Source organism: Camelus dromedarius, chromosome 2, assembly GCF_036321535.1.
Source record: "Camelus dromedarius isolate mCamDro1 chromosome 2, mCamDro1.pat, whole genome shotgun sequence".
Lineage (NCBI taxonomy): Eukaryota > Metazoa > Chordata > Mammalia > Artiodactyla > Camelidae > Camelus > Camelus dromedarius.
Genome location: NC_087437.1, coordinates 51,541,733 through 51,565,786, shown reverse-complemented (window position 1 = coordinate 51,565,786; position 24,054 = coordinate 51,541,733). Strand labels below are relative to the sequence as shown.

The following is a 24,054-nucleotide window of genomic DNA, read 5'->3' as shown; positions in this document are numbered from 1 at the left end:
AAACGACCTCTGTTCCACCACGCCCGCCTCCCAGGAGCGGCCTCCTTGGCACCTAGACCTCCCTTCCCTCTGGCCTCACCCCTTGCCGTTCCCTCCCCACCTCCACCCACCACCCCGCCCCCGCACACTCTGCCGGCCAGATTGCTCCCTGGGGGAGCCGCAAAGAAGGGAAGGAGAAAGGAAGGGGGTGAGAAAGACCGAGGGTCCCAGTTCCAAGCACCCCCTTCTGGGCCTAGCGTCCCCCTCCAAGTCCCTCTAGTTTTGTTTCTCACCCCTCGACGGAGCAGAGGGGCCAGGCCAAGCTGGTCTGGGCCATTGGCCCCGCCGGAGAAGCAAGAGAGGGAGCCACTCCTGAGAGAGAGATTGGGCCCCAAAGTCTGATTGAGACGGCTCTGCAGCCCCCGGGCTCAGGCCTTACTGGGCCCGGCATCTTCAGTCCCCTCCCGCCCAGGCGCAGGGAGCCGCAGACCCGGCCTGGCCAGGCCCCTGCACGTGCTGGAGGACCCGCCTCGGCTCTGGCCCCGGACTCCCCTCTTCAATCACCGGCCTCTGCGGAGAGCGGGCGCGGGCTCGCGCGTTCCAAGCGCCCCCTGCTGCCTCTCCGGAGCCTGGGAGGCGGCCCCAACCTGGACCCCGGCCGGGCTAGGCCGGCTCCTGTGGATGGGCCGGCGGGCGGAGCAGCACGGAGGGCACCGCCCTCGGCCCGCCCGCCGAGGAGGGGACGCGAGCGGGAGGCTCCGCCAGCGGCGCCCGCCCGGGGCCCGCCACACTCTGCACTCGGCCGTCCGGGCTGCGGGAACGGGACGGGTGTGGGCGCAGGCTCCGCGGGTCGGGAGTCGAGTCCGGGCCAGAGCCCGAGCCGCCGCGGGAGGCCAGAGGGCTGTGAGCGGAGATGGCGGCTGCCGCGGGAGCGGCGGGGGTGGCGGAGGAAGGGATGGAGCCGCGGGCGCTGCAGTACGAGCAGACCCTGGTAAGTGAAGCCGAGCGGAGCCCTGAGGAATGTGCTCCTGGACCGCTGCTCCTGGTTACCCGTAGAAGCGCGAGGTCCTGGGGCCCAGCCTTATCCCACTCCAGCCCTCTAAGCTGGGGAAACTGAGGCTTGAGGGCCTGAGAGGCTGGAGGGCTAAGGGGTGGAAAGCTGCTTGCAGGTTTCTGGCCGAGGCTGGGGGCCTGCAGAGGACAAGGACTTCAGGTGCTAGTTCCAGATGTCCTGCCCTTTACCCACCCTCCAACATTTTCTTTGCTCCTCCCCACTACCACCTGGGTCCAAGTCTCAGCACCCCACTATCATTTTCCAGACCACTCACATCCTTGAACTTTCTGTACACTCCTATCTCCACCATCCAAGACGTTCCTTCTGTCTCTGCGATGTGCATAGAAGGATAATCAGACCCAAACCCAGCCCTGGCCCTTACTCCTGGGGTCTGGCAACCCAGCATTGACTCCAGGAACCCTTTGGTCAATTCTCTGGGACAATGTGGCCTGCCACCTTAGGGACAGGAGTTTTATGGAGAATGGGTAAAGCAGGAATGGGTGTGGGAATTGGGACCTTTGTCCATGCTGACTCTGGGTATATAGCCCCTACTCACCCCAGGACCGTCCCTTAACATCATTAGAAGCAGGGGTCCTGGGGCTCTGAGCTGACTCATGGCCACCACTGTAACTCAGTGTTTGAGAAACTTATTGCTCCTGCTTGTGTCATTGGGGTGGGGGACCCAAAGTCTAGGGAAGGGAGTGGGCCCTGTAGCTCCTTTTTATCAGTGCAGGCTGGAATTTGCCCAGGAAGGAGGCAGGGAAGGAATCGCTTCAGGAGGAGGGGGCCTGGGCTATAACTGAGGCTGGGAGGTGCCCAGTTACAAGATAGTGACTGGATGAAACAGGATGACAAGGAGAGGTGGCAGGGATGGGGGTGGAGCAAGGGTAGAGGGGTAAGCCTTTGCATAGGGTGGAAAGTGTCTGTCAATTTACACAGACCAAGAATGGGGCATTGGCCAAGGAAGCCAGGCACCTGGCCTCTGAAATCGTGTCTATCTTTACACCAACCACCTCTCCATCTCCTTCGCCTGGTCTCTATCTCTGGAATGAGTTCTCAGGGTCAAGCTCTCTCCCCAGTACTCTCTGCTTCAGCCTCTCCCCCTTGTCCTTCCAATTCCTTTGTCTTTCTCTCACACACTCACCTCCCCCTCCTTCGCTGAGTGTGCCTCTTTATACTCTACTTTCTCTCTTTTCCCCCTCCCTTCTGCCTCTCTGGTCTCCTTTCTCTTCTCTGCCCCTTCCCCCGGCCTCTCGTCTCCCCCTTCCTCCTGTCTCTGGTTCCCTTTCCTCCCTCTCCTTGCTCTCTATCACTCTCTCTCTCTGTGTCTCTATCTTTCCCTCCCTCTGCACCCCCACCCCAGCCCCAACAGGAGCCCTTTGTGTCCCGAAGCTCTGCGGGTGGCAGCCGGAATCTACTCCTCCCCACCCCCCAACACACGCCCAGCTTGGCAGGTCTAGCCATGGCTCAGCCACTCTCCCGTCCCATCACCCCAGTGTCTACAGTCACAGCCCAGCCATCAGCTTCTGCTGTCCCCCAGCCCGCCACTGGACTCAGGGCAGCTCCAGAGTGGTGCTGAGACCACCAAGCACTCTCCACCCACCCAGAGAGACTTTCCACTCCCAGCTGGGTAGGCAGGCTGGTGGGGGGTGGGGGTGGAGAAAGGGGACAAGGGGATTAGGGTGGGTGGGAGGGGTGCAGCTGAGTCGGTCACAGGCCAGAGGCCCAGCAGGAACGTGATAAGGATTGGGGCCCCGCCTGTTCCTAGGCCCAACGCAGCTGCCCCCAGTTCCCTGAGGCCCTTATTGTTACCCATGTGTCCTTGACCATCCCTTATTCTCTGACCTTCCCTCCTCCCACTTTCAGACTGCCTTAGGTTTTTCCATCTTTTCCTCCTCTGGAGCCTTCCCTCCCACTCCTCTTCAGTTCTCCTCCTACCCAGTACCACCCCAGGCCTGTGAGAAGAGGACCGATTATTCTGCCACCCCCAGAGCTGTGTCCCTGTACCTTGGCTGTTTCCATCACTCCAGCCAGGACAGCCCCCACAGTCTGCAGTGTGCATTGTTCCCACACCCTAAGCCGAAGTAGGGACTGTGGGTTTAAGAAGGGTATAATGTGGGAGCTGGGAGAAGGGGAGTAGAGGCCCCAGGAGCTCTCCCTTACATCCCCACTCAGCCCATGCCTGCTAACCCCCATCTCCTCTATTGCTCAGATGTATGGCCGGTATACTCAGGACCTTGGGGCCTTTGCCAAAGAGGAAGCTGCTCGGATCCGCCTGGGAGGGCCTGAGCCCTGGAGGGGTCCACCTTCCCCTCGGGCTCCCCCAGAGCTCCTGGAATATGGACAGAGCCGTTGTGCCCGATGCCGCAGTGAGACCTGGGTTGGGGCAGGGAACTTGGCTGTGCTGTGCTGAGGGGATCAGAGACCACTATAGCTGCCCATAGGGGAGGGGGACAGAGGGAGGACCACTTCGGTGCCAGCCTCCCCTTTCTTCCCTTCCCTGCTCCCAGTCTGCACCGTACACTGCCATAAGTTCCTAGTGTCCAGGGTTGGTGAAGACTGGATCTTCCTGGTCCTGCTGGGGCTCGTCATGGCGCTGGTCAGCTGGGCCATGGACTATGCCATCGCTGCCTGCCTGCAGGGTGAGGACAAGGGCTGGCGGGGGAGTGCTGGGAAGAACCCACCTGCTTCCTCCATGCCACACTTGTCCAAGTATCTTGGCCACTGGCCACTCCCTCTGGACAGCCTTACTGCCCCGTCTTCAGGCATGATCATTGCCTCTCCCATAGCCCACAACTTCTTCCTTCCCTTGTCCAACTGACCCTCTTACCTGTAGTGATCTTTGTCCCAGTGAATGTCCCCAGCCTCCTCTCTACCCCTTGTGCCCGGGTTCCGTGTGGTATTCCCTGGGACAGCTTGTCACATCAGTACATCAGTGACCAGGCAGGGCCTGGGTATGCACATCGGAGCTCCAGTAGCACATCCTCTCCCCACAGCTCAGCAGTGGATGTCCCGGGGCTTGAACACTAGCCTCTTGCTCCAGTACCTGGCCTGGGTCACCTACCCCGTCGTCCTCATCACTTTCTCAGCTGGATTCACACAGATCCTGGCTCCTCAGGCTGTCGGTACAGTAGGAGAGAAAGCGAGGGCAAGATGGGACCTCCTGAAACGGGCATATCAAGTGACTCTCCTAGGACTGTACCCTCTCCAGGGTCTGGCATCCCCGAGATGAAGACCATCTTGCGGGGAGTGGTGCTGAAGGAATACCTCACCCTCAAAACCTTTGTAGCTAAGGTCATCGGGCTGACCTGTGCCCTTGGCAGCGGGATGCCCCTTGGCAAAGAGGTGAGTGTAGAGTGGGGAACAAGGGAGCCCCCCCAAAGGAGGAGGAAGCCAGACCAAGATCAGGGGGTGCCCCTTCCACACTCACCACCTGCCCGCACCCCCTAGGGCCCTTTTGTGCATATTGCAAGCATGTGTGCCGCCCTCCTCAGCAAGTTCCTCTCCCTATTTGGGGGCATCTATGAGGTAAGGGGGACCCTGGGAGGAGGCAGAGGGAAGGGTGGGCTGCTGAGCCCACACTGACTCCCCTTTCTACCATTCTCACCAGAATGAATCCCGGAACACAGAGATGCTGGCTGCCGCCTGTGCTGTGGGAGTGGGCTGCTGCTTTGCAGCACCCATTGGGGGTAGGCAGTCAGGCCAGCCCAGCCCTGCCCTTGGCCTTGCCTCCTTTGCCCCTCTCATCTGCATCTGCAACCTTAGGCCAGGCCACGGCCTCAAGTGGTGCTCTCCCTGCACCGCAGGTGTGCTGTTCAGCATCGAGGTCACCTCCACCTTCTTCGCAGTGCGAAACTACTGGCGGGGCTTCTTTGCTGCCACCTTCAGTGCCTTCATCTTCCGCGTCTTGGCAGTCTGGAACCGCGATGAAGGTGAGGGGACCTGAGGCATGAGGGGAGCCCCCGAGATGGCTGGGGGTTGGAGACTCTCGTGGCTGCACCCACCTTCCTCTGCTACTCTGCTTCCCTTCAGAGACCATTACGGCTCTATTCAAAACCCGGTTCCGGCTCGACTTCCCCTTCGACCTCCAGGAGCTGCCAGCCTTTGCTGTCATTGGGTGAGGAGCTGAGGGAGTGGGGTAAGTTGGAGAGGAGGAGGTAAATGAGAGAAGACCTCCTTTCACCCAGGTGCTTCTTCCCTCTCCAGTATTGCTAGTGGCTTCGGGGGAGCGCTCTTTGTCTACCTGAACCGGAAGATTGTCCAGGTGATGCGGAAGCAGAAAACCATCAACCGTTTCCTCATGAAGAAGTGAGTTGACTCTGGCCCACTTTGGGTTGTGTGAGCATCATGGGTGGGGCGGGTGACCGGGGAAAGTGGTGAGACTGAAACGGCAAGTTGTGGCCCAGTCAAATAAACAGGCATTCCATTGAGAAAATCAGCCAATGGTGTCTCCCAGGCGATTGAACACTTCGGCTTTTATTTGAATCACCTGAAATGTATTTGAAGTTTTAGTCAGTGGGAAAGGGCATTTTGGGTGAAAGACTAAGGCCTCCTTGAGGCCCTTGGCCTGGCCCGGAGAACAGTGCTCCCTGGACGCTGTTTGGGCCTTACCTCCTCCCCTGTGGATTTGTCTCTGAAGCACAGCTCTCTCAGTCATGACCCTGAGGATTGGGAGTGGGGAGTCCTGTGACATGACTTCTGTTGGGACTGATATCCTTCAGAGAAAGGGCATCCAATAGAACCTGCTCCCTTGGGCACCTTTGGTCAACTTCATGTGACCTGAGCTTTCCTCAACACTGGCCTTCACTCTTATGTCACCACAGAGAAATAGATGGAGGCAGAAACTTCTCCACACTCACATAATGAGCTCTTCAGCTGGGGTTTCTGATGGGGGAGGAGTTGCAGCTCAGCAGTTGTCCAGAGAGGGCTGGGGATGGATTTTCTGCTGCTGCTGCCCACTTAGGGAGTCAGGAGCCAGCAGAAAAGCATTTGGGCTCATTATAACCCTGGATGGCCATCACCCTCAGGGCCATCATATCATGAACAGCAAAGAGGGTCTTCTCTCAGAACTGTGTCCTTTTATGTAAGAGCGAAGGCTCTCCTATGGCCTCGGCCCTGAGGTATGGGAGGGCACCCAAACCTATCACCAGTCTGTAGTAGGTGTTTGATGCTGTGAAACCTACATCTCTAGACGCCTGCTCTTCCCGGCACTGGTGACCCTGCTCATCTCTACTCTGACCTTTCCGCCTGGCTTTGGACAGTTCATGGCCGGACAGGTAACCCCAGGAAGAACAGGAATTGTGTTTTCTCTTGGGATGCGTCCCTTCTAAATCCAACAGCCCTTGCTCTCCTGTGGGCCCCTTCCCTTCATTTTGTCAGTTCCCCAGCCTGAGGAACCCTGTCCATCTATAGCTCTCACAGAAAGAGACACTGGTCACCCTGTTTGACAACCGGACATGGGTCCGCCAGGGTCTGATGGAGGAGCTAGAGCCACCCGGAACCTCACAGGCCTGGAGCCCACCACGCGCCAACGTCTTCCTCACCTTGGTCATCTTCATTCTCATGAAGGTGGGGCTGTTTACATATATATACCCAACATAGGCTTACTATGATTATGCCGGGCACAATCTAAGCACTTTCCAAATATTAACTCCCTTTAAGCTTCACCACAATGCTCTGACAAAGGTACTATTAAGTACCCTTGTTTTAAAGATGGGAAGTTGAGGCAGAAAGCGGTTAAGTAACTGGCCCAAAGTCACACAGCTAGATGGCAGAGTGAAGATTTGAACCCAAGCCACCTGGTTCCGGAGTCCTTCCCTTTTTCTTTACCTCTGGGGGATTCTGAGATAGCTGGGACGTTTGTGCCTGACTAATAAGGAAGGTAGGCTTCTGGGGTGAAGCTGGGGGCTGCCTGGGGCCAGGTGGCACCTCTCCCTGTTTGAACGGCCTCCTGCCTGCAGTTCTGGATGTCTGCACTGGCCACCACCATCCCGGTGCCCTGCGGGGCCTTCATGCCTGTCTTTGTCATTGGTGAGTCCTCAGCTGCCTATTCTCCCAGCCTGCACCCTCTGGCCACTCCTGTCCATCCCCTCTCTACCTGGGAATGGGTTTTGGTCCAGCCCCAGCCCCAACCCCGACCCCTGCAGGGAAGTCCTCTGCACTGAATGACCCACTGGCCCCTTCCCTACCCTCTGACCCTCTCTCTTCCTAGTGTCCCTGCCCTCCCCCTCCACTACCTGTTTCTCTTCCCACCCCCCTCCCTGAAGGAGCAGCATTTGGGCGTCTGGTGGGCGAAAGCATGGCTGCTTGGTTCCCAGATGGGATTCACACAGACAGCAGCACTTACCGGATTGTGCCCGGAGGCTATGCAGTGGTGGGTGAGTGCTCCTGGTCCCAGTCTGTCTTGGAAAACTCGTCAGGGCACAGGGCCTGAGGCTTTGGTGCCCCCTGCTGGCAGAAACTAGGCTTCCTTCAGATGCAGAAACCCATTCCCCAGAATTGTACTGAGTGGCCCCAAGGGGTCCTACAGGACTGTGTCTGGGTGGGGAGGGTCATCTGGGACCTGGGCACTCTGAGAGACTGAGTGTGGCTGTCCCCAGGGGCAGCTGCACTGGCAGGAGCAGTGACACACACAGTGTCCACGGCCGTGATTGTGTTCGAGCTCACAGGCCAGATCGCCCACATCCTGCCTGTTATGATCGCCGTCATCCTGGCCAACGCCGTTGCCCAGAGCCTACAGCCCTCACTCTATGACAGCATCATCCGAATCAAGAAACTGCCCTATCTGCCTGAGCTGGGCTGGGGCCGCCACCAGTACGAAGGACTGGGTGATGGGGGGGTGGGGGGTGAGGGAGGGGCAGAAGGCATCCTAGGACCCCCTCACACCCACCTCCAAGAAGGTCCTCAGCCAGTGAGGCTGGGAGATCAGCCACCCTGCTCCCTCCTAGTCAGAGCTGACCTTGTCCACTCCCTGGGGGAGCAATGGCTGGCCCACCTGATCAGAATAAAGTCAGTGGGTACTCCTTGATGCTTAGCCCTTTTCCTCATAGGCTTTGAGGCTTTCCTTATGGCCCTGGGATGGTTGTGCTCCGGCTACCCTCCCCATGCTGACCGCAAACCAAGTGCCTTTCTCCGCCCTCAGGCAGTACCGGGTGCGAGTGGAGGACATCATGGTTCGGGATGTTCCCCACGTGGCCCTCAGCTGCACCTTCCGGGACCTGCGGTTGGCACTGCACAGGACCAAGGGTCGCATGTTGGCCCTAGTAGAGTCCCCTGGTGAGACCAGGAGGGGGCCCAGGTGCTAGGGTCATCTAACAGGGTCATCTCCTAGGGTCAGGGTCATCTCCCAGGGTCGCTGCTCAAGAAATGGGCGGGGCAGGAGCTCAGGACAAGTCTCCTTGGTTTCAAAGGGAGTAAGCCAGCACTGCCAGCCAGGGTTTCCTCGAATGTGTGGCCTGTGTCCAAGGCCCCATGCTGAGTGTGAGAGAAGGCCAGAGGGTAAGAGGGCCTCATTCACGGCTCCTGAACCCTCCCACCTGCTCCATCCAGAGTCCATGATCCTCCTGGGCTCCATCGAACACTCGCAGGTGGTGGCATTGCTGGGGGCCCAACTGAGCCCAGCCCGCCGGCGGCAGTACATGCAGGAGCGCCGCACTGCCCAGACCGCCTCACCCTCTGATCAGGAGAATCCCCCCAGCCCTGAGACCTCTGTCCGCTTCCAGGTGAGGGGAAAAGGCCCACGGTGGAGGCACCCAGACTTCCTAAATGTCACTGTGTAGACTGATTGAGAGGGTGACATAGAGGTGGTCTGGGGCCACAGGCTCCCCAACGCCTTTGTGTCTGTGCAGGTGAACACAGAGGACTCAGGCTTCCCTGCAGCCCGGGGGGAGATGCACAAGCCCCTGAAGCCTGCTCTCAAGAGGGGCCCCAGCAACACCACAGACCTCAAGGAGAGTCCTACAGGTGAGCCCATCTCCTGCTAGCCTTGTGTCCTCCAACAGAGCCAGAGCCCAGCCCCTGAGACCCACTAGGATCCCTGCCCAGCCTTTCTACTGGAGCACATCCCAGCTAAGATGCTGTCCAGATGGGCCAGGAGTCGAACTGGGACGCCTCTCCCCTTGCCCTTCTCACCTCTCCTGGTCCTTTCTGGCAAAGATGACCTTGCCCTCGGGTCCTTGTGTTTGGGAACACAGGGAACATGGAGCAGGCAGGCATTGCCCTCAGAAGCCTCTTCTGTGGCAGTCCACCCACCGAGGCTGCTTCAGAGGTGAGTGTTTGGAGCCTCTCCATCTGGCTCTTTCTTTCCAGCTCTCTCTCTGATGCTGAGACCACCTCTCCATTAACCCTGCAGTGCCTGCCTCCATTCTCCTGGCCCATCTGCCCTCCTAAATACCAGCTCTGTCCCTGCAGTGTGCCCTTCCTCCTGGCCCACCACTTTCCCTCACCTCCCTCCTCCCTATAACATCAACTCCTCTTCTCTCTGGTTTGGCTCTAACAAAGTTGGAGAAGTCAGAAAAATGTGACAAGCGCAAGCTGAAGCGGGTCCGAATCTCCCTGGCGGTGAGTGCTCCCTTTCTGCCTGCAGCTCAGAAGCACTAGACAGGGAGGGCCAGGGTCTAGGCCGGGCAAGCCTCCCCTGAGCTGGGGAGATACAGCCACCTCCCCAGCCCCTAGGTGCCAACCTTCCTTCCTCTCTCCTAGAGCGACTCCGACCTGGAAGGCGAGATGACCCCTGAGGAGGTAAGGTGTGACTGGACTCTGGACTCTGTTTCTTCCTGGGTGTGTTCAGTCATCACCTTGGCTACTGTCCCTGTGGGAGGGACCATGGGATAGGAAAAAGGGCAAGTCAACTTTTAGGGAGGTGAGAACAGCTATTGGCACCTTCTCCCTAACCCCCCTAGTCTTGTCCCCTCAGATTCTAGAGTGGGAGGAGCAGCAACTTGATGAACCTGTCAACTTCAGTGACTGCAAAATTGACCCTGCTCCCTTCCAGCTGGTGGAACGGACCTCTTTGCACAAGGTAGGGCCAGAGGGCCAGGGCTGCCTCGGCTCTCAAGAGCAAAGAGTGGGGATCTAGATCCTCCCACAAGTTTAGATTCAAGCCAGTGGGGAGAAAAGAGACAGCAGAGAGCTCTGTGCTAAGATGTTTTTCAAACACATTGCTTCAAACCATGGGAGGTTAGGAGCCAGGGCCCCTTAGCCTCTTCCTGCCTACGGTGGAGCCAGGCATCATTTTTCCTCTGCTCAGCCTTACCCCCAGGGAACTCTGAACCAAAGCAGCAAAGACAGGGCTTGAGCTGGGTGGAAGCCAAAAGGCCTCTGACCCTCTAGGGTCAGAGCTGGGCAGGAGGCTGCCAGCACCCAACAAAGCTGATACACCCACGCTGAAAAAAATGGATGAGAAACAAGCAGGATAAGAAAATTTAATAAACAAGCTAACAAACATCTACGTAGGGGTGGAGACACTGTGGAGAAAAGATAAACAAAGATGAGAAGTGCCTAGTGGGGGGCTTGGAATGTCAGACCCCAGAAAGTCTGACTTAACGTAGGCCAAAGGAAAACTGGTAAGGACACAGGAAGATAGCTCAGCAGAAGGGCAAGACAGCCTGCATAAATGGGGAGAAAATTGGCGTCAAGGCAGGTTGCTGGGGGGTAAGGCTGATGCCGATGGAGGGTGGGGGCTTTCTTTGGAGGACTACCTCAGGGGCTCCCCAAGAAGGGGTGGCTGGCATCATTGGGCACCTTCAGGCCTCTAAGTGAAGGCAGGGAGTATGGGCACACCCAGCAGGCTGCTAGGGTGGAAACCTGGGGGGTTTAGCTAAATTGCTGACTGACTTAATGTGCGAGCTTCTGAGGCATGGGGTTGGGAAGGTGCAGAGGTGGGAGATACTCCCAAGGTCTGCAACTTGGGCAGCTAGCTTAGACGCAAGCTGTGCCCAAGAGCCAGCCTAGGACAGACAAACAGAGGCTGGGGCAGGAAGGACGGGACGACAACAAAAAGCAAAAGGTAATAAAGGCACTTATAAACCTTGGGGTAAAAACCTTGGATCAAAATGAGTGGGGAACTGCAGTGCAGTTGCAAGAAAAAAAGAAGATAGGCCTGTGAATAATACATTGTATTTAAATAATACTTTTATTTAAAGCCTTTCTTCCTAAGACCTCTAAAGCTTTTCCATCATCTTACTTAATCTTCAAACACTGCATGATGATGATGATGATGCTGACATTTTTTTAGTGTCTGCTATGTGCCAGGCAGTGGGCTAAGTGCTTCACATGTTTAATTTAATCCTCACAACCAAACTGATGGTTATTGTGATATTCCAGTTTTTATAGATGAGGACACTGAGATTCAGAGAGGTTAAGCAGGTTTCCCAAGGTCACACAGCTAGTAGGTAGCAGAACCAGGCCTGGAATCCTAGATGGTCTGACCCAAAAGCCTGTGGATTTTTTAATAGCTTTTTAAAAAATTGGGGGGTGGGAGGAGTAATTAGGTTTATTTATTCATTTATTTTTTAATGGAAGTACTGGGGATTGAACCCAGGACCTTGTACTTGCTAACCAAACATTCTCACACTGAGCTATATCCTCCCCAACAGAAGCCTGTAGATTTAACCATTTTAATACATGGGGAAACTAAGGCAGTGAGGAGGTCACTTGCCCAAGTCAGTATGGTGGAGTCAGGCCCAGAGGCCAGATTTTCTGGCCCCTATCCCAGGAGTCTTTCAGAAGGCCACACTGTCCCTCTCCCTGTCAATTAACTGTTCCCAAGCCCAAGAAGTACGAGCCCTCCAATGGGCTCCCTGGTGTCTAATTAAATTAAAATGAAAAAAACAAAGTAGGTGTTTGTTACAAACTTGAAAAATCAGAGGAAGAAAAGAAGGCTTTGAGGAACCAACTAAAAAAAGTATAAAGAACTGGAAGCGATAAGAACATAAAAGATGAGAAGTCACAATGTCCTTGCCGGCCTGAGGAGTCAGTAAGTAGTAGCCCAATTAAGTCCAAGAAAGGAACATTGAGAGGGGAGAGAGAATACACTGGAGATGTTTTAGGAGCCTGTGCAACTGGACCTCCCCGTACTAGCCTAGCCGAGCACCTCATTCATTCAGGGCCACCTGCAGGGCAGCAGTTGGGGTGGGGGAGGGGTTGAGTGCCAGCAGGAGGCCAGTGGTTTGAACCGAATTCTCGCTCTACCACGTGGTAGCTGGCTTTTTAACCTTGTCACATTTCTTAGCCTCTCTGTGCTTCACGTTCCTTATCTGTAAAATGGGATCCTTGAACCTGTATCGTTTTTCTGAGGATTAGCATTGATAACGTATGAAGCACTTTCAACAGCGCCTGGCACATAGTACGTATCCAACATATGTTAGGAATTACTGCTACTACTTTTACTGAGAGGCGAACAGCAGGGGACTTTAAAAGATGGTATTATGCAGGAAGGGCTGAAGTGTGGAAGAGACGGATGTTTTCAGAAAAGGATGAGTGATTATATGAGGCTGGAAGCTGGGGTGCCTGGCAGCATCTGAGGCTGGGAAGACAGGCTGGAGTGGGCTTAGGAAGTGTGTTATGGGCCATGCTGGGGAGTCTAGGGTCTAACTCAAGTTTGGGAAAGCTCTTAGGATGGCAGAGCCAAGTTGGAGGGAAGTAGGACAGGAAGCAGAGCCCAGTAGGAGGTTGCGGCCCCTCCTGGTGAGGATTGTGAGGGAGTTGGGGAGAATGGCCAGGATGTTCAGAAAGTAGATCAGTAAGGTTTAATGGGACAAGTGATTTGCAAACCTAAAAGGCTTAACTTATAATCTGCCAGAAGCTCACTCTGATCAGGATTGTGAAGAACAGCAAATCCAGGGGAACTATTTAGTAGAATCCTTGGGAGAAGATGAGAGGGATTATTAAAACAGAAGAAGGCAAGGCCAAGGGATTAGTGAAACAGGAACTCTTAAAACAACAGCATGTTAACTTGTGGCACATAGGATTCAAGTCAGATATGAGGAGGAGCTCACTAACCACATGACAGTTATGACATAGGTAGCAAAGGAGCACAGAAAAGCTCATTCTAAAACTGAACTTCTAGCTCCTTTTATAAGTACTGTCATGCCACAGATGAAGAAAGTTAAGAAAGTTCTGGAAGTCCTTTAGTAAAGGATTTAGCAACTGTATAAGAAATCATTTCTAAAGTGCTAAGATGATTACAATGAGTTCTTAGTAACTGGTACTCAAGAAGCTGGGTTATTAATGCCCATTTTGATTCAAACATTAAGCCAAAAGGTTTACAACTAAACTCAAAACAGTGTGATAAATGATAGGCCAAAAATTCCAGGAACTGCTGAGTCAGTAGAGTGTTTTTCAAGACATCTGGCCCAAGAAAATCCACTTAGAGCACAAGGGGAACTGGCTGGTAGTTTCTGAACCCTTGGTGATTACATCTGAAAGCTTGGAGGGCCCAAAGCAAGAAAAACATGGGGGGATGGGGGCAACTGTTATCCCCCTGGACTGCAAGGTATATGTCAAAAGGACCTTGGGTGCTACATAGGCCCCAGAAAAAGCAACCTGTATGAGAGATGCAGAGTGCTGCAGGCCAAGACTGAGATGTCAAAGCCAGGGTAAAGGGATTCCAAATGGGAAACGTGTGTCAGCCACTGAGGTGGGCTAGAGGCACAAGATTCAGGGCCAGTACCTCTAAGCGGTTGTGGGGTGTGTGGAACCTCCGTCCCGGGTATCTCCATGACTAATCGGACATCTGCACAGGACAACCAGGGCTGTGTTTCCTCCTTCTATAGTGTGATGACAAGTGACCTGGGCTGCAAGACCACTTCTTACCAATGACCCTGAGCGGTCACTTCAGCACTCAGCCTCATGCTGCCTCTCCCATAGAATCGGTATCATACTTAGTTCTCAGGATACTACTGAAATTAAATGCTAAAGTAAGAAAGACCTAAGACCTAACCCAGTGCCTGGCCAGTCATTAGATGCTGGATTTGAACAAGTCATTCCCTCCTCTGTCCTTTCTAACGTGGGACGAGGATTGCTCCATCAACATAAGCAACATAAACATTCCCAGTATCGAGTTTCTGAGGCCTGGTTACAGAAACACTCTCATTATTCCTCTTTTTCCTCCAGTGGGCCCGTCCCCTTCCCCTCACCATCCATGGCACCCCTCCTACTCCCTACCACCACCTTCCTGGGTCCCTCTGGCCTGTAATTTAGAGCTGTCCCCTCACACATCAAGTCCAATGTGTTTTTTCTCCACCCCACAGACGCACACCATCTTTTCACTGCTGGGAGTGGACCACGCTTATGTCACCAGTATTGGCAGACTCATTGGAATCGTCACCCTAAAGGAGGTGAGATGATAGTGGCCATCATAGCCACTTCCACATCCAAAAAGGCATGGAGGCATATGTCCTGCTCACCTGGGGAAGTGCTGGGGAGGAGTCTGAGCAGGGAGCTCCAAGTCCACACATCTGACCCTCTCATCTTTCCAGCTCCGGAAGGCTATCGAGGGTTCTGTCACAGCACAGGGTGTGAAAGTCCGGCCACCCCTTGCCAGCTTCCGTGACAGTGCCACCAGCAGCAGTGACACAGAGACCACTGAGGTGCATGCACTGTGGGGACCCCGCTCCCGCCATGGCCTCCCCCGGGAGGGCAGCCCTTCTGACAGCGACGATAAGTGCCAGTGATCCCCTGGAAGGGCAGCCCGGATCCTACACCTCTCCTGTTCCTCCTGCCTTGGGAAAGTGGGAGCACCAGCCCCGCTTCCAGACGTGGGGTGCTAGCTTCTCGTGGCTCATCCTACCTGGAATCTGACCCAGTGCCTACCTGCAGCAAGTGTCCCAAGGGCAGGAAGATCAGCACTGCCCAGCAGGATGGGGAAAGGGTCACGTGACCCCTGCTCCCCCTTTGAGGGGGGAAGGGGTAGAACTAAGATGGGTTTATACTGGAACCTCCAATGACCAGATGTATATAGAGATTTACAAAGATTTTTATATTAATTTAATAAAACAAATTCTTAAATAGAACAAAATAAACACCTAATGAGCCACTTATATATAGAATGCCTGTGCCCATCAGCTCTGTTCTTACCTTGGGCCCTCTCACCTGCCAAAGCCTACAAGGCTCCAAATTTCAGCAGCCACCCACACCCACCACGGCTGTAACACTCCAGAGCCCGCAGTCCATGGAATGCAGGATCTGCAGTGGCCATCACCATTTGTTCATCAATACCCTGGCTGGGGCAGAGGCCCCTAGAAAGGTAGTTTTGTCCTTTCATTCAGCCAAGAAAGGCACTACCTTCTTTCCTCCCTGAGGAGAGACACTCCTCAGGACTGTCCCTCGTTGGCACAACTCCTGCAGACAACTGCCCGGCCACTGTGTGGCCCCCTTGTGGCCCTCTCCAGAAGAACATCCAAATCTCCACTCTGGCAACCAGAGCCATCCCTTCTTCCAATGCCACCACCCTAAAGAGAGCTCTGAGTGAATGGGGCAGCCTGCTGGCTGTGAGGCCCCAGGATCCTGCCCCTGTGTCCCACAAGGGGCTGGGAAAGGGCCCAGACCCCATCACAGGGGCCAGGAAAAGGACCAAGAGAGTACAGGCTTTCATCATTCTGATGCCTCCCAGAGAAGATTCCACTGAAAGAACAGACCATACCCCTCTTTAGGAAAAAGAAGATTTAGAGACGATGGAGAGGTGAAGCACAGCACGAGCCCAGGTGGGCAAGGGGCCCTCGAGGGGTGGCTCAATCTGTCCGCTCCTGGAGGGTCAGAGCCGGCCACCCTGGAGGGGATGATTCTGCCAAGCACTGCACATGGACTCGGAGGTGAGGAGAGAAGCAGAGAAGAGAGGCAGGAGGACGGGGCAGGGGAGGCCAGGCTCCCTCCCGCTCTACCCCACACAGCCCAGTCACAACCGCCCCCTTAGGGGTTCACATCATCTGAGGAGAAAATGTGTACGTGGTGTTTTTGATTTAAGAACATGAACATCACTGTCTGCCACAGCTGTAGCCATGCCCCAGGGGCCCCAGGCAAACCCCGGCAAACCCCAGGAGTGGGGGCAGGACATGCGCCCCCAGCCTGGCCCCTGCGTCCTCTGGAACACTTTCATGCAAAACACACAACGGAGTGAGTGCTCCCAGGAGCCCTCCAGGCTTTGAAGCTCTGCTGGAAGCCTCACCCGAGCTGGGGCACGGAGGCTCTGTCCCCAGCAGCAGCCAGGGGACACATGCCACCACCGGGCATGATTTGGGTCACTGTTCCTCTGGCTCCACCTCTTCCTCGTCTAAGGATACCACCCCAGAAGAAGCTACATCAGAGGCTTGCTGCTGCCATTCCCAGCTGCCTGCTGGTGGCGGGCAGAGCGGCTGGCAGTCCTTGCAGGAGGCTGGCTCCTCCTCGGTGGCAGGGGAAAGGCAGGACTCTGTGAGGGGCGAGCTGTAGAGCGAGTCCTGGGCCTCCAACGGGCCCAGGCTGCGGAAGGCACTTTCCCGGCTGGGGGGCAGTTTGGCGAGGAGCAGCTCGTCGCCCAGCAGCTGGGAAGCCAGGCGGGCCGGGGAGCCCAGCAACCCGTCCTCCAGGCTGCACAGACTAGAGCACAGGGTCTCTGGGGACACGGTCTGTGAGCAGTCGCTCTCGGGCTCCACGGAGCCCTGGCGCAGAGGCCGGGAGAATCGGTGGCCGGTGAAGAGGTCCTGGAGGTGAGGCCCCAGGGGCAGCTGCCCAGCCGTATCTGCAGAGGGAGAGGAAGGAGACAGACCTGCTAGCCCCATGTCAACTGGCCAGCCCGAAGGCCACGTCCCCCAGACTCCACCCTCATGGGAGCTAGATAACTTGGAGCAAGTCACTTAACCTCTTGGTGCCTTAGATTCCTTAATGGTGAATTGAGGGTTCTAACCTTATGGGGCTGTTGAGAGAATAACAGAGTGGTACACAGTAAGAAAGCAATGAATACAGGGATACCATACATGGTTGTGCAGGTTGCTCACTGCACAAGGGGAACCTGTCCAAGACAGTGAGTGAAGGCTGAGATTCAGCCCTCACTCTCTTCACCAAGTAGCATGCCCTGGCATGGGGCTGTGCCTGCCCAAAAAGGGGGTGCCTTTTTCTAATTTGCACAAAGGTTCCACGTGGGCTAGTAGTGGCCTTGGATAAATATTAGTTATTATCATTATCCTGGGGGTCAAAGCAAGCCTGGAACTCAAACAAAAACACTTGTGGTTCACAGCTCCACCTTGGCCTCAAGCATCCAAATCAGTCCCCTCTAGACCACAGCAGCAGTCACCAATTTGTTCTAATGTATTGCCCACCCTGGAGAACTTGTTAATTAGCTTGAGGGGTGGGGGTGAGTGAAGGCAATCTTCAAAGGCAAAGAGGTCAGGGGGGATGGTGGCCTGTGAGACTTGAGTCCAGAAGCTACAGAGAAAGTCAGCCATGTGGTTGAGAGAATGGAAGATGAAAGGATGGCCTTTGCACAGCTGCATGGCCCCCGCAGGGTCTCCTCTGCAAGCACTGGCCTTGGGAAAGGCCCACAGGCAGGTCTCAGCTGGAAGGCAAGGATGCTGAGCTGGAGCCAGCGGGCCTGTGGGCGGTCCAGGCCCAGCAAGCCTTCCTGTTTGTCTGGGGCCCCAGCCCCGGGAGGAGCTGTGCTGCCACAGCCAGCCAGGAGGCTGCCTTGAGAGGGAAAGGCAAGGCACTGCAGACCCTCCCAGAGATCAGCTGCACAGAAGATGTCAGTGAGGTCTCTGGGCCTTTTTTTTCTCTTAAGGACTGCAAGGCTCAACTTCCCAGACCGGCAGAGGAGGCTTAGCACCTATGGAAAAGGAACCACTCCATTTCCAATTGCTGACTGCCCACCCATAAGCATGGACAGCCTCCTTCCTCTGGAATGTCGAGAAGTACCTGGACAGAGTCTGTCCCTCCCCTTCCTCCTTCCACAGGCTGAGGACATTCTGGAACTCCCCTTCCAAAACAAACGCTTAGCTCTGAATCACAAGGCTTATCAGGCAATTCCACCCCAGCTGGCAGCACTCACACAGGATGTCCCCTCACCTGAGTCAGTTCCCCCAGCAAAGTCCTCATCATAGGATTCATCCGTGGAGTCCTCACCATCCACTGAAGACCATGCCCGAAGCTTGGCTTCTGCAATGGCAAATTGCTCAGCCACTCCTGTCAGGAAGAACACAGAATTCATTTAGCAGAGAAAAGCTGAGGCTTGGGCACAGGAGAGGGGAGCCATTGGAGTGTGGAAAGACTCCAACCCCCACATCAGGCCCAAGGAGATGAGAGCGAGCATCCCTATGACAAACGTGTGGCTGACCCCCTTGCTGTACCCACCTGCTGCAAAGCGAGCCTCTTGTTCACCCTCGCTGAGGTCTGAATAGGAGGAAAAGGCTGATTCCAGGGCAGCAGGCGAGTCACTTGGCTTGCTCCAGCCCTTCCACTCAATGAGGTGAGCCACTCGGCCCTGGGCCATGGCGGTGGGCTTGGTCACGTGGTCCTTCACCACCTGAGAAATACCTGGAGATGGGGCAGAGTGAGGAAATCTGGTAAGGGCACAGGCCAGGGAGCATCTGGGAGGGAAGTGGAAGGGTGGTGGTAATTAGGGTCCACATATGCCTTTGGGTGGGCAGAGAGGGCTGGCATTCAGCTGAGAAAGGGAGGAAAAGGAAGATCCCAGCAAGAGCTCACAGGATACAGTCCCCAAGGGCATGGGCAAAAGGGAGAAGAAAGGACCAAATGGTCAAAAGCATGGGAAAAGATGCATACCATGCAGGGAGGATCTGGCCAGTGCAGCAATCTCCTGGATAGTTAGGGCTCTCCGGGACTTGGGCAGCATCGCGACTGTGTCTCCAACATTCACCTTGGGTGATAGCATTAGAGGGTGAGTGCCCCTCTGACAGCAGCGTCTCCCACACGTCTATACTCTACCCAAGGCGTCAAGGGGATATGGGAGCTGGGAAGAGATGTCAGGGTATTTCAAATGTCCCAGTGGCTGCTGGGATATGTAAGAGACTAAGAAGCCAGGATGAGCAAACTGTCCTCCTGGGGAGCAATGAAGACTCGGGCAGGCCCAAAGGAGCAGAACAGCAGCTAATTCTCCACCTTCCCTGCCTACAGAGGGGAAGGAAGCAGGTTGGCAAGTAAATGGAGTGGGAAGATAGAAGAGGAAGGGACAAGGGTATGCCATCAGGTTCCTCTGGGTCCTTTCCCCCTTGCCCCTCTCCTCCTCTCAGTTTTCAGACCCACATTCTAGCTGTTTCTAGAGCCTACAGGGCCACAAACTCAGCATGATCAAAACCAAACCCAATACTTTGTTCCCATTTCCAGCCCTGCTTCCGGACTTCCTTACTTTGCATCACCCCACCATTCTCCCCTGCAGCCTGGCTCCAAGCCTCAGCATCACCATCAGCTCTCCCCTAAGCCTTGCTGACCCATATCTGTTGTTAAGACCTAATGATTCCATCTCCAAACTTCCTCTTACACAACCCTCATCCTTTCTACTCCCGCTGCCACTGCCCCTCCTTAAGGGTGAGCCCTCAGTGCCCTTTGCCCCGATTAGTACAAGTGGTGGTCCCCCCAAGCTCTAACTCCATGCTATTTTCTCAGCCCAGAATGTTGTGTAAATGTACCCCCACACACACCTCCCATGACTGTCTGGCTCTTTGTTTCTCATCTTTTGGGTCTTGGCTGAACCACTCCCTCAGAGAGCCTTCCTGGCCACCATACCAGTTGTCCATCCTCCCTCTGTAGTCTGTAACAAGTCACCATCCTCCATCAACATAACCCCGTGTGTGCCATCATGGTCTATTTCGTATGTTTCCTTATTACTTGTTGGTCTTAGCTCTTGTAGTTTGTAACTCTTTGAGAAATTCAGTGTCTCTCAGTCACTGCTGCACCCTTGAGTTTAGCACAGTGCCTGGTACAGAGTAATCTCTCAAAACACATAAGCTGAATGAATGAGGCAAATTACAAATGTGAACAAATTATCTTCCTGGAGTGCAACTGGTCACAACATGTCCTTGTTTAAAATCTTTTCTGGGCTCCTCCAACGCCCAATGAAGTGCAAGCTTCACAGTCAGGCACTGAAGGAACCCACTCTGTGAGGCCCTAGCCTCCTTCCAGGCCTGCTTGGAATCCACCCCTGATCTCCTCTGCCCAGGAAAAGCCCACTTCTCCACCTTCCCGGTAAGGAAGCAGCCCTCCTGCCTCCAGGCAAAGGAAAGCAACTTTCCCCTGGGCCTTGCCTGACAAAATGTTCTCTTATCATTTAAGGCCTGACTCTCAAGTGCCACCTCCTATTATGTTTTCAGTTCACAGTTTCTGTCTTCTTCAACGCCCCCACCCCCATCACAGCATTGCCTTTGCATCTTTTTTGAGGGATCTTGGGATGGTAAGGCCTAAATCTGATTCACCTGGGTTCCTTCCTCCACCCTGCACCTGGTTCAGTGCCCCCTGGCAGCCCCAGCAAACGCCTCCCTCAATGAATGAATGAAATCAGAGGCACATGCCCCCTCCCCAGCATTTCCTAGCTCTCCTCCATTACGTTCCACCCCTCAGAAAGGGACTCCGCCTACCCCTTGACCTCAAGCCCACCCTCTGTCCCTCCCCTTCAGTACCTGGCTGACAGGGCCCCCAAGGTGGCTCCGGCAGCTTCTGGCCAGGCCTGGGGGGAGGAGCACCTGCTGGGTGTTTTCTGGCTCGCTCTCCCTCCCTCCCATCACTCCCCTCAGCCACCGCCATCCGTGTCAGCGCTCCGCGCAGCTGCGGCCCAGGCCCAGAGAAAAGGTGTATGTCACCCTGGCAACCCATCACCATGCAACAGGGTCTCCCGGGATACGGCCCGGCCCGGGATGCGCTGACGTCAGGGCCCAAGGCGCAAGCAAGCCCGCCCGCTGGCACCGCGCCGAGCAGAGCAGACCGGCGCGGGGGCGGTCTTGCAGCCCTGCCGGCCGGATAGCGCCTCCGCTCGCAGGGAAAGAGAGCCAGAAGCAGACTGGCGAGGCGGGGGTGGAGTACACAGAATCTCTTGGTGTGGATGCGGGTGGTGGGGGCCGCCCCCCTTCCCTCTACCAACACGAAGGGCCCAGCACCTCTGGCAAGTCCTGGCTGTCCACGGAGGAAGGGCGGGAGGACCGGCTCCAGCCTCGGAGGGTCCGAGCAGATCCCAAGGAAGATAGAGAGAGGCCCCGAGGAAGTTCGATCCACTCCACAGCCCACGAGGGGTCCGATGCCACTGAGGAGTGGGGGAAAGGCTGTTCAGTTTGGCTCCCATTTCTGCCAAGATTCCCCCACCTCCTAGACTATAAGCAACCACCTGGTGCTCTCCACAAGCCTGAAAGCCCCTGTCCCACAGCCCTGACCTTCAGACCCCTGGGGCCATTTTGTGGCAGCCATTGGCCACTGTCCTCCTCAAGATATATTCTGCCACCAAAACCCTAAGTATGAAACCTAAACTTTGAAAAATTCTGAATCTTCTCGGGTTTCTCAGCCTACCTATTCCTCTTGGAAAGCACACCACATTCTTCCACCACCATCACCACCCTCTCCCCACCACCACCTTAGACCTTTTGCAGGCTTGCTGCCTTCCTTCTCTTGGTTCTTTCCTCTTGCCAGCCTCAGCTTGTACGCAGTTCTTTACTCTTTTCTGACAAATCTGTGATTTTTTCCACCTTTCACCCCAGTCCCCTAAAGCTTTTTTCTGATGCCTTGTCTGGTCCTATTTCAGCCTGGTTCCCAGTATCTAAGCCAGAGTAATTTTCCTCTTGCCACCAGAGCACCCTACCCCTCAGCTTCCCATCACCTCCCAAATCACATCTCTGTCCCTGATCTCACCTCTGCGACTTGTCTGACAAGTCCATCGTCCTCCAGGCCCTTCACGCTGCCACAGAAACATTTTGCCCAGCACAGAAATCATAGGCATGCTGGCTGTGTTGATGCAGAGAACCAAAAGCCCAGAACCGCTCCAGGCTCAGCTCCCAGTTCTATTCCTATTTTGGCTCCGGATGTGGAGCCAGTCCCCTCCCCACTTGGAACCTGTGCCTAGTCACATAAGGAGAACACTTCTGCCTCATGGCTTTGAGGAGGTGGGAGCTGAGGCCCATCCCTTAGACAGTGCCAAGAGGCAATGTACATCACAACTGACCTTTAGCTGGAGCAGCCGTCTCTGTCCCTGAGCCTCAGCCAGCTGGTGGTCCCCAGAAATGCTACCAACCAAAAGGAAGACACAAGGTTACAGGCCATTCCTGGCCCCCAGCTGGTACCTAATCAGGGCTCTTCAGACCAGTCATTAGGTCAGCCAAGACTTCCTGAATGCCAAGCTTTAGCAGGGCCAGAGGGATCAGAGCAGCCTGCTGCTTCTCAGCTTTCAAAAATCATGAGATTAATTTAAGACTACAAATCCCAGAATTCCTCATGGGAGCCTAAGTAAAGCACAAATCTCAGCTAGTCTTAGCTCAAAAGAATCTCAAGTACCAACTACACTAATGCCTGTGTGACTGACCGCCTGCCCTGAAGACCCAGAACCCATTCCAAACCCAGCCCTCAACGTCACAAGTTCCCACTGGACTTAGGCTTGGAGAAATCCATGACAGTGGAGTAAAGTAGGCTGACCCACCTCAGACATCTAAGGCCAGGCCCCAGTGTGCACCACCATCCATGGGAACTAAGGCCCAAGTAAGGGTCAGCAATTGTGGGAAGGATGCCCTGAGGGCCTCCCTTTGGGCTCCTGTTTCCCTCCACAGGGTACGGTGATTTTTGTTTTTGTTAGGAGTGGGAGAAGGTAACTAAAACAGTTGTACAAGGTGAGAAGTGACCAAGTGCTCACAGGTGCCCCAAATGGGGCTGCGGGTTCCCTTCATCAACCAGGATACTCTAAAGGGGATGGTAAATTTAGTCAAAAACTCTGTAGTAGTAGGGTGCTTGGCCAGCGTTCGCAGGCTACCTCCTGAAGGGGGTTGGGACACAGCTAGGAGAAGCAAGTTACCAGCACAGGGCCACTCCCAGGACAGTGAGAGAAAAGGTGTAAGCTGAAGGGGGTGATTGTGAGTGGGGCAGTCGCCACGGGCTGAAGAGGGTTGCCCACCCCTCCCTAGGCTGTGCGCCTCCTGCCACCCTCAGCGGTGGGAATGCAGGCAGAAAGACCACGAGTCCACCCTGCAAAGCCCAGAGGCAGGCAGGCAGGCAGGCAGGCAAGCAGGCCTTGGGAGCGAGCCCGAGTCGGTTTAGCCCCCTCCCCGCTCAGGCCTGCTCCTTTCTCTTGCCGGGCCCGCCTCCCCAGTGCAGGCTCCTCCCTCTTCCAACACCGGCCCCCTCCTCAAGGCCCCCACCCCCCCGCGGGCCGCGCTCAGAGCAGCCGCAGCCCGACTCCCCAACCAGGGCCCGGCCTCCGCCTCTTACCCTGACCTGCCGGGCTCCGAGAGCCGATACAGCCCATGGCCGGGCACCCAGGCACGCTAGCCTGCGCTCGGGGCCTGGGCCATCGCCTTGCAGAGGGTAGGGCCGCGGCCGCCACCGGGAGGGGGTGGGAGCCGCGCGTCCACCACCGCTCCCGGGAGAGGGAACCGGGCCGGTGACGTAAGCGTGGGGGTGTGGCCACTCGCGTCACCACCCAAAGAAGGGTGGGGCGAAGCCGACGTCACGGCCACGCAGGGGCAGCCTGGAGCCGAGTCCAGCGAAAATGCTCGTCCTCTGCTCCCAAAGCTGACAGCGGAGAGACCCAAAGAGACGGGGATACCAATGGGACAAAGCAAGGACAAAGACTCACTGGGTCTCGGGGTGTGGGGATGCACGGAAGACCTCGGTGCATCTGGCCCCCTTATTTCAGATGAGAGATATCGAAGCCATAGAGGGCTTCAGCTATAAACAGCCTGAAATCCAGGGCCTTCACACGCAGGCGTCTGCGTCACATTCCGGTAGGACACAGACCAGCAGGTGTGTTCCATGAAGCCTCCCCCCCACAGTTATGTCTCCAATCTCCCCTCCTTATTATCAACAGGGAACCCCACCATGTCCACCTTGAAGGCCCAACCCCCTAGGAA

At 55.6% G+C, this 24,054-nt stretch overlaps 2 protein-coding genes across 7 annotated transcripts; one reads left to right on the top strand and one right to left on the bottom strand.

Moving 5' to 3' along the window:
- The first annotated feature begins 741 nt into the window (after window positions 1-741).
- On the top strand, window positions 742-15,061 carry CLCN2 (chloride voltage-gated channel 2). Of its 2 annotated transcripts, XM_010976191.3 has the most exons (24): window positions 742-970; window positions 3,246-3,402; window positions 3,544-3,675; window positions 4,030-4,158; window positions 4,245-4,378; window positions 4,484-4,561; window positions 4,644-4,722; window positions 4,840-4,965; window positions 5,066-5,150; window positions 5,240-5,341; window positions 6,225-6,309; window positions 6,446-6,601; window positions 6,994-7,063; window positions 7,300-7,410; window positions 7,633-7,846; window positions 8,175-8,308; window positions 8,582-8,754; window positions 8,881-8,995; window positions 9,226-9,299; window positions 9,533-9,592; window positions 9,734-9,772; window positions 9,948-10,052; window positions 14,284-14,370; window positions 14,512-15,061. In XM_010976191.3, the coding sequence occupies exons 1-24, from the start codon at window positions 893-895 to the stop codon at window positions 14,704-14,706; spliced, it is 2,718 nt and encodes a 905-aa protein (XP_010974493.2). In that variant the 5' UTR covers window positions 742-892; the 3' UTR covers window positions 14,707-15,061. The 2 variants fall into 2 exon arrangements, with proteins under 2 accessions (XP_010974493.2, XP_031308373.2); XM_031452513.2 differs by lacking the exon at window positions 9,533-9,592.
- FAM131A (family with sequence similarity 131 member A) lies at window positions 15,003-23,595 on the bottom strand. Of its 5 annotated transcripts, none has more exons than XM_031452536.2 (6): window positions 23,414-23,595; window positions 21,109-21,251; window positions 18,785-18,878; window positions 18,353-18,535; window positions 18,068-18,184; window positions 15,003-16,748 (listed from the first exon to the last, which is right to left on the bottom strand). In XM_031452536.2, the coding sequence occupies exons 1-6, from the start codon at window positions 23,448-23,450 to the stop codon at window positions 16,270-16,272; spliced, it is 1,053 nt and encodes a 350-aa protein (XP_031308396.1). In that variant the 5' UTR covers window positions 23,451-23,595; the 3' UTR covers window positions 15,003-16,269. The 5 variants fall into 5 exon arrangements, with proteins under 5 accessions (XP_031308396.1, XP_064349458.1, XP_010974496.1 ...); XM_064493388.1 differs by lacking the exon at window positions 23,414-23,595 and adding an exon at window positions 22,279-22,310; XM_010976194.3 differs by lacking the exon at window positions 23,414-23,595 and adding an exon at window positions 21,851-22,117.
- Window positions 23,596-24,054: the final 459 nt, after the last annotated feature.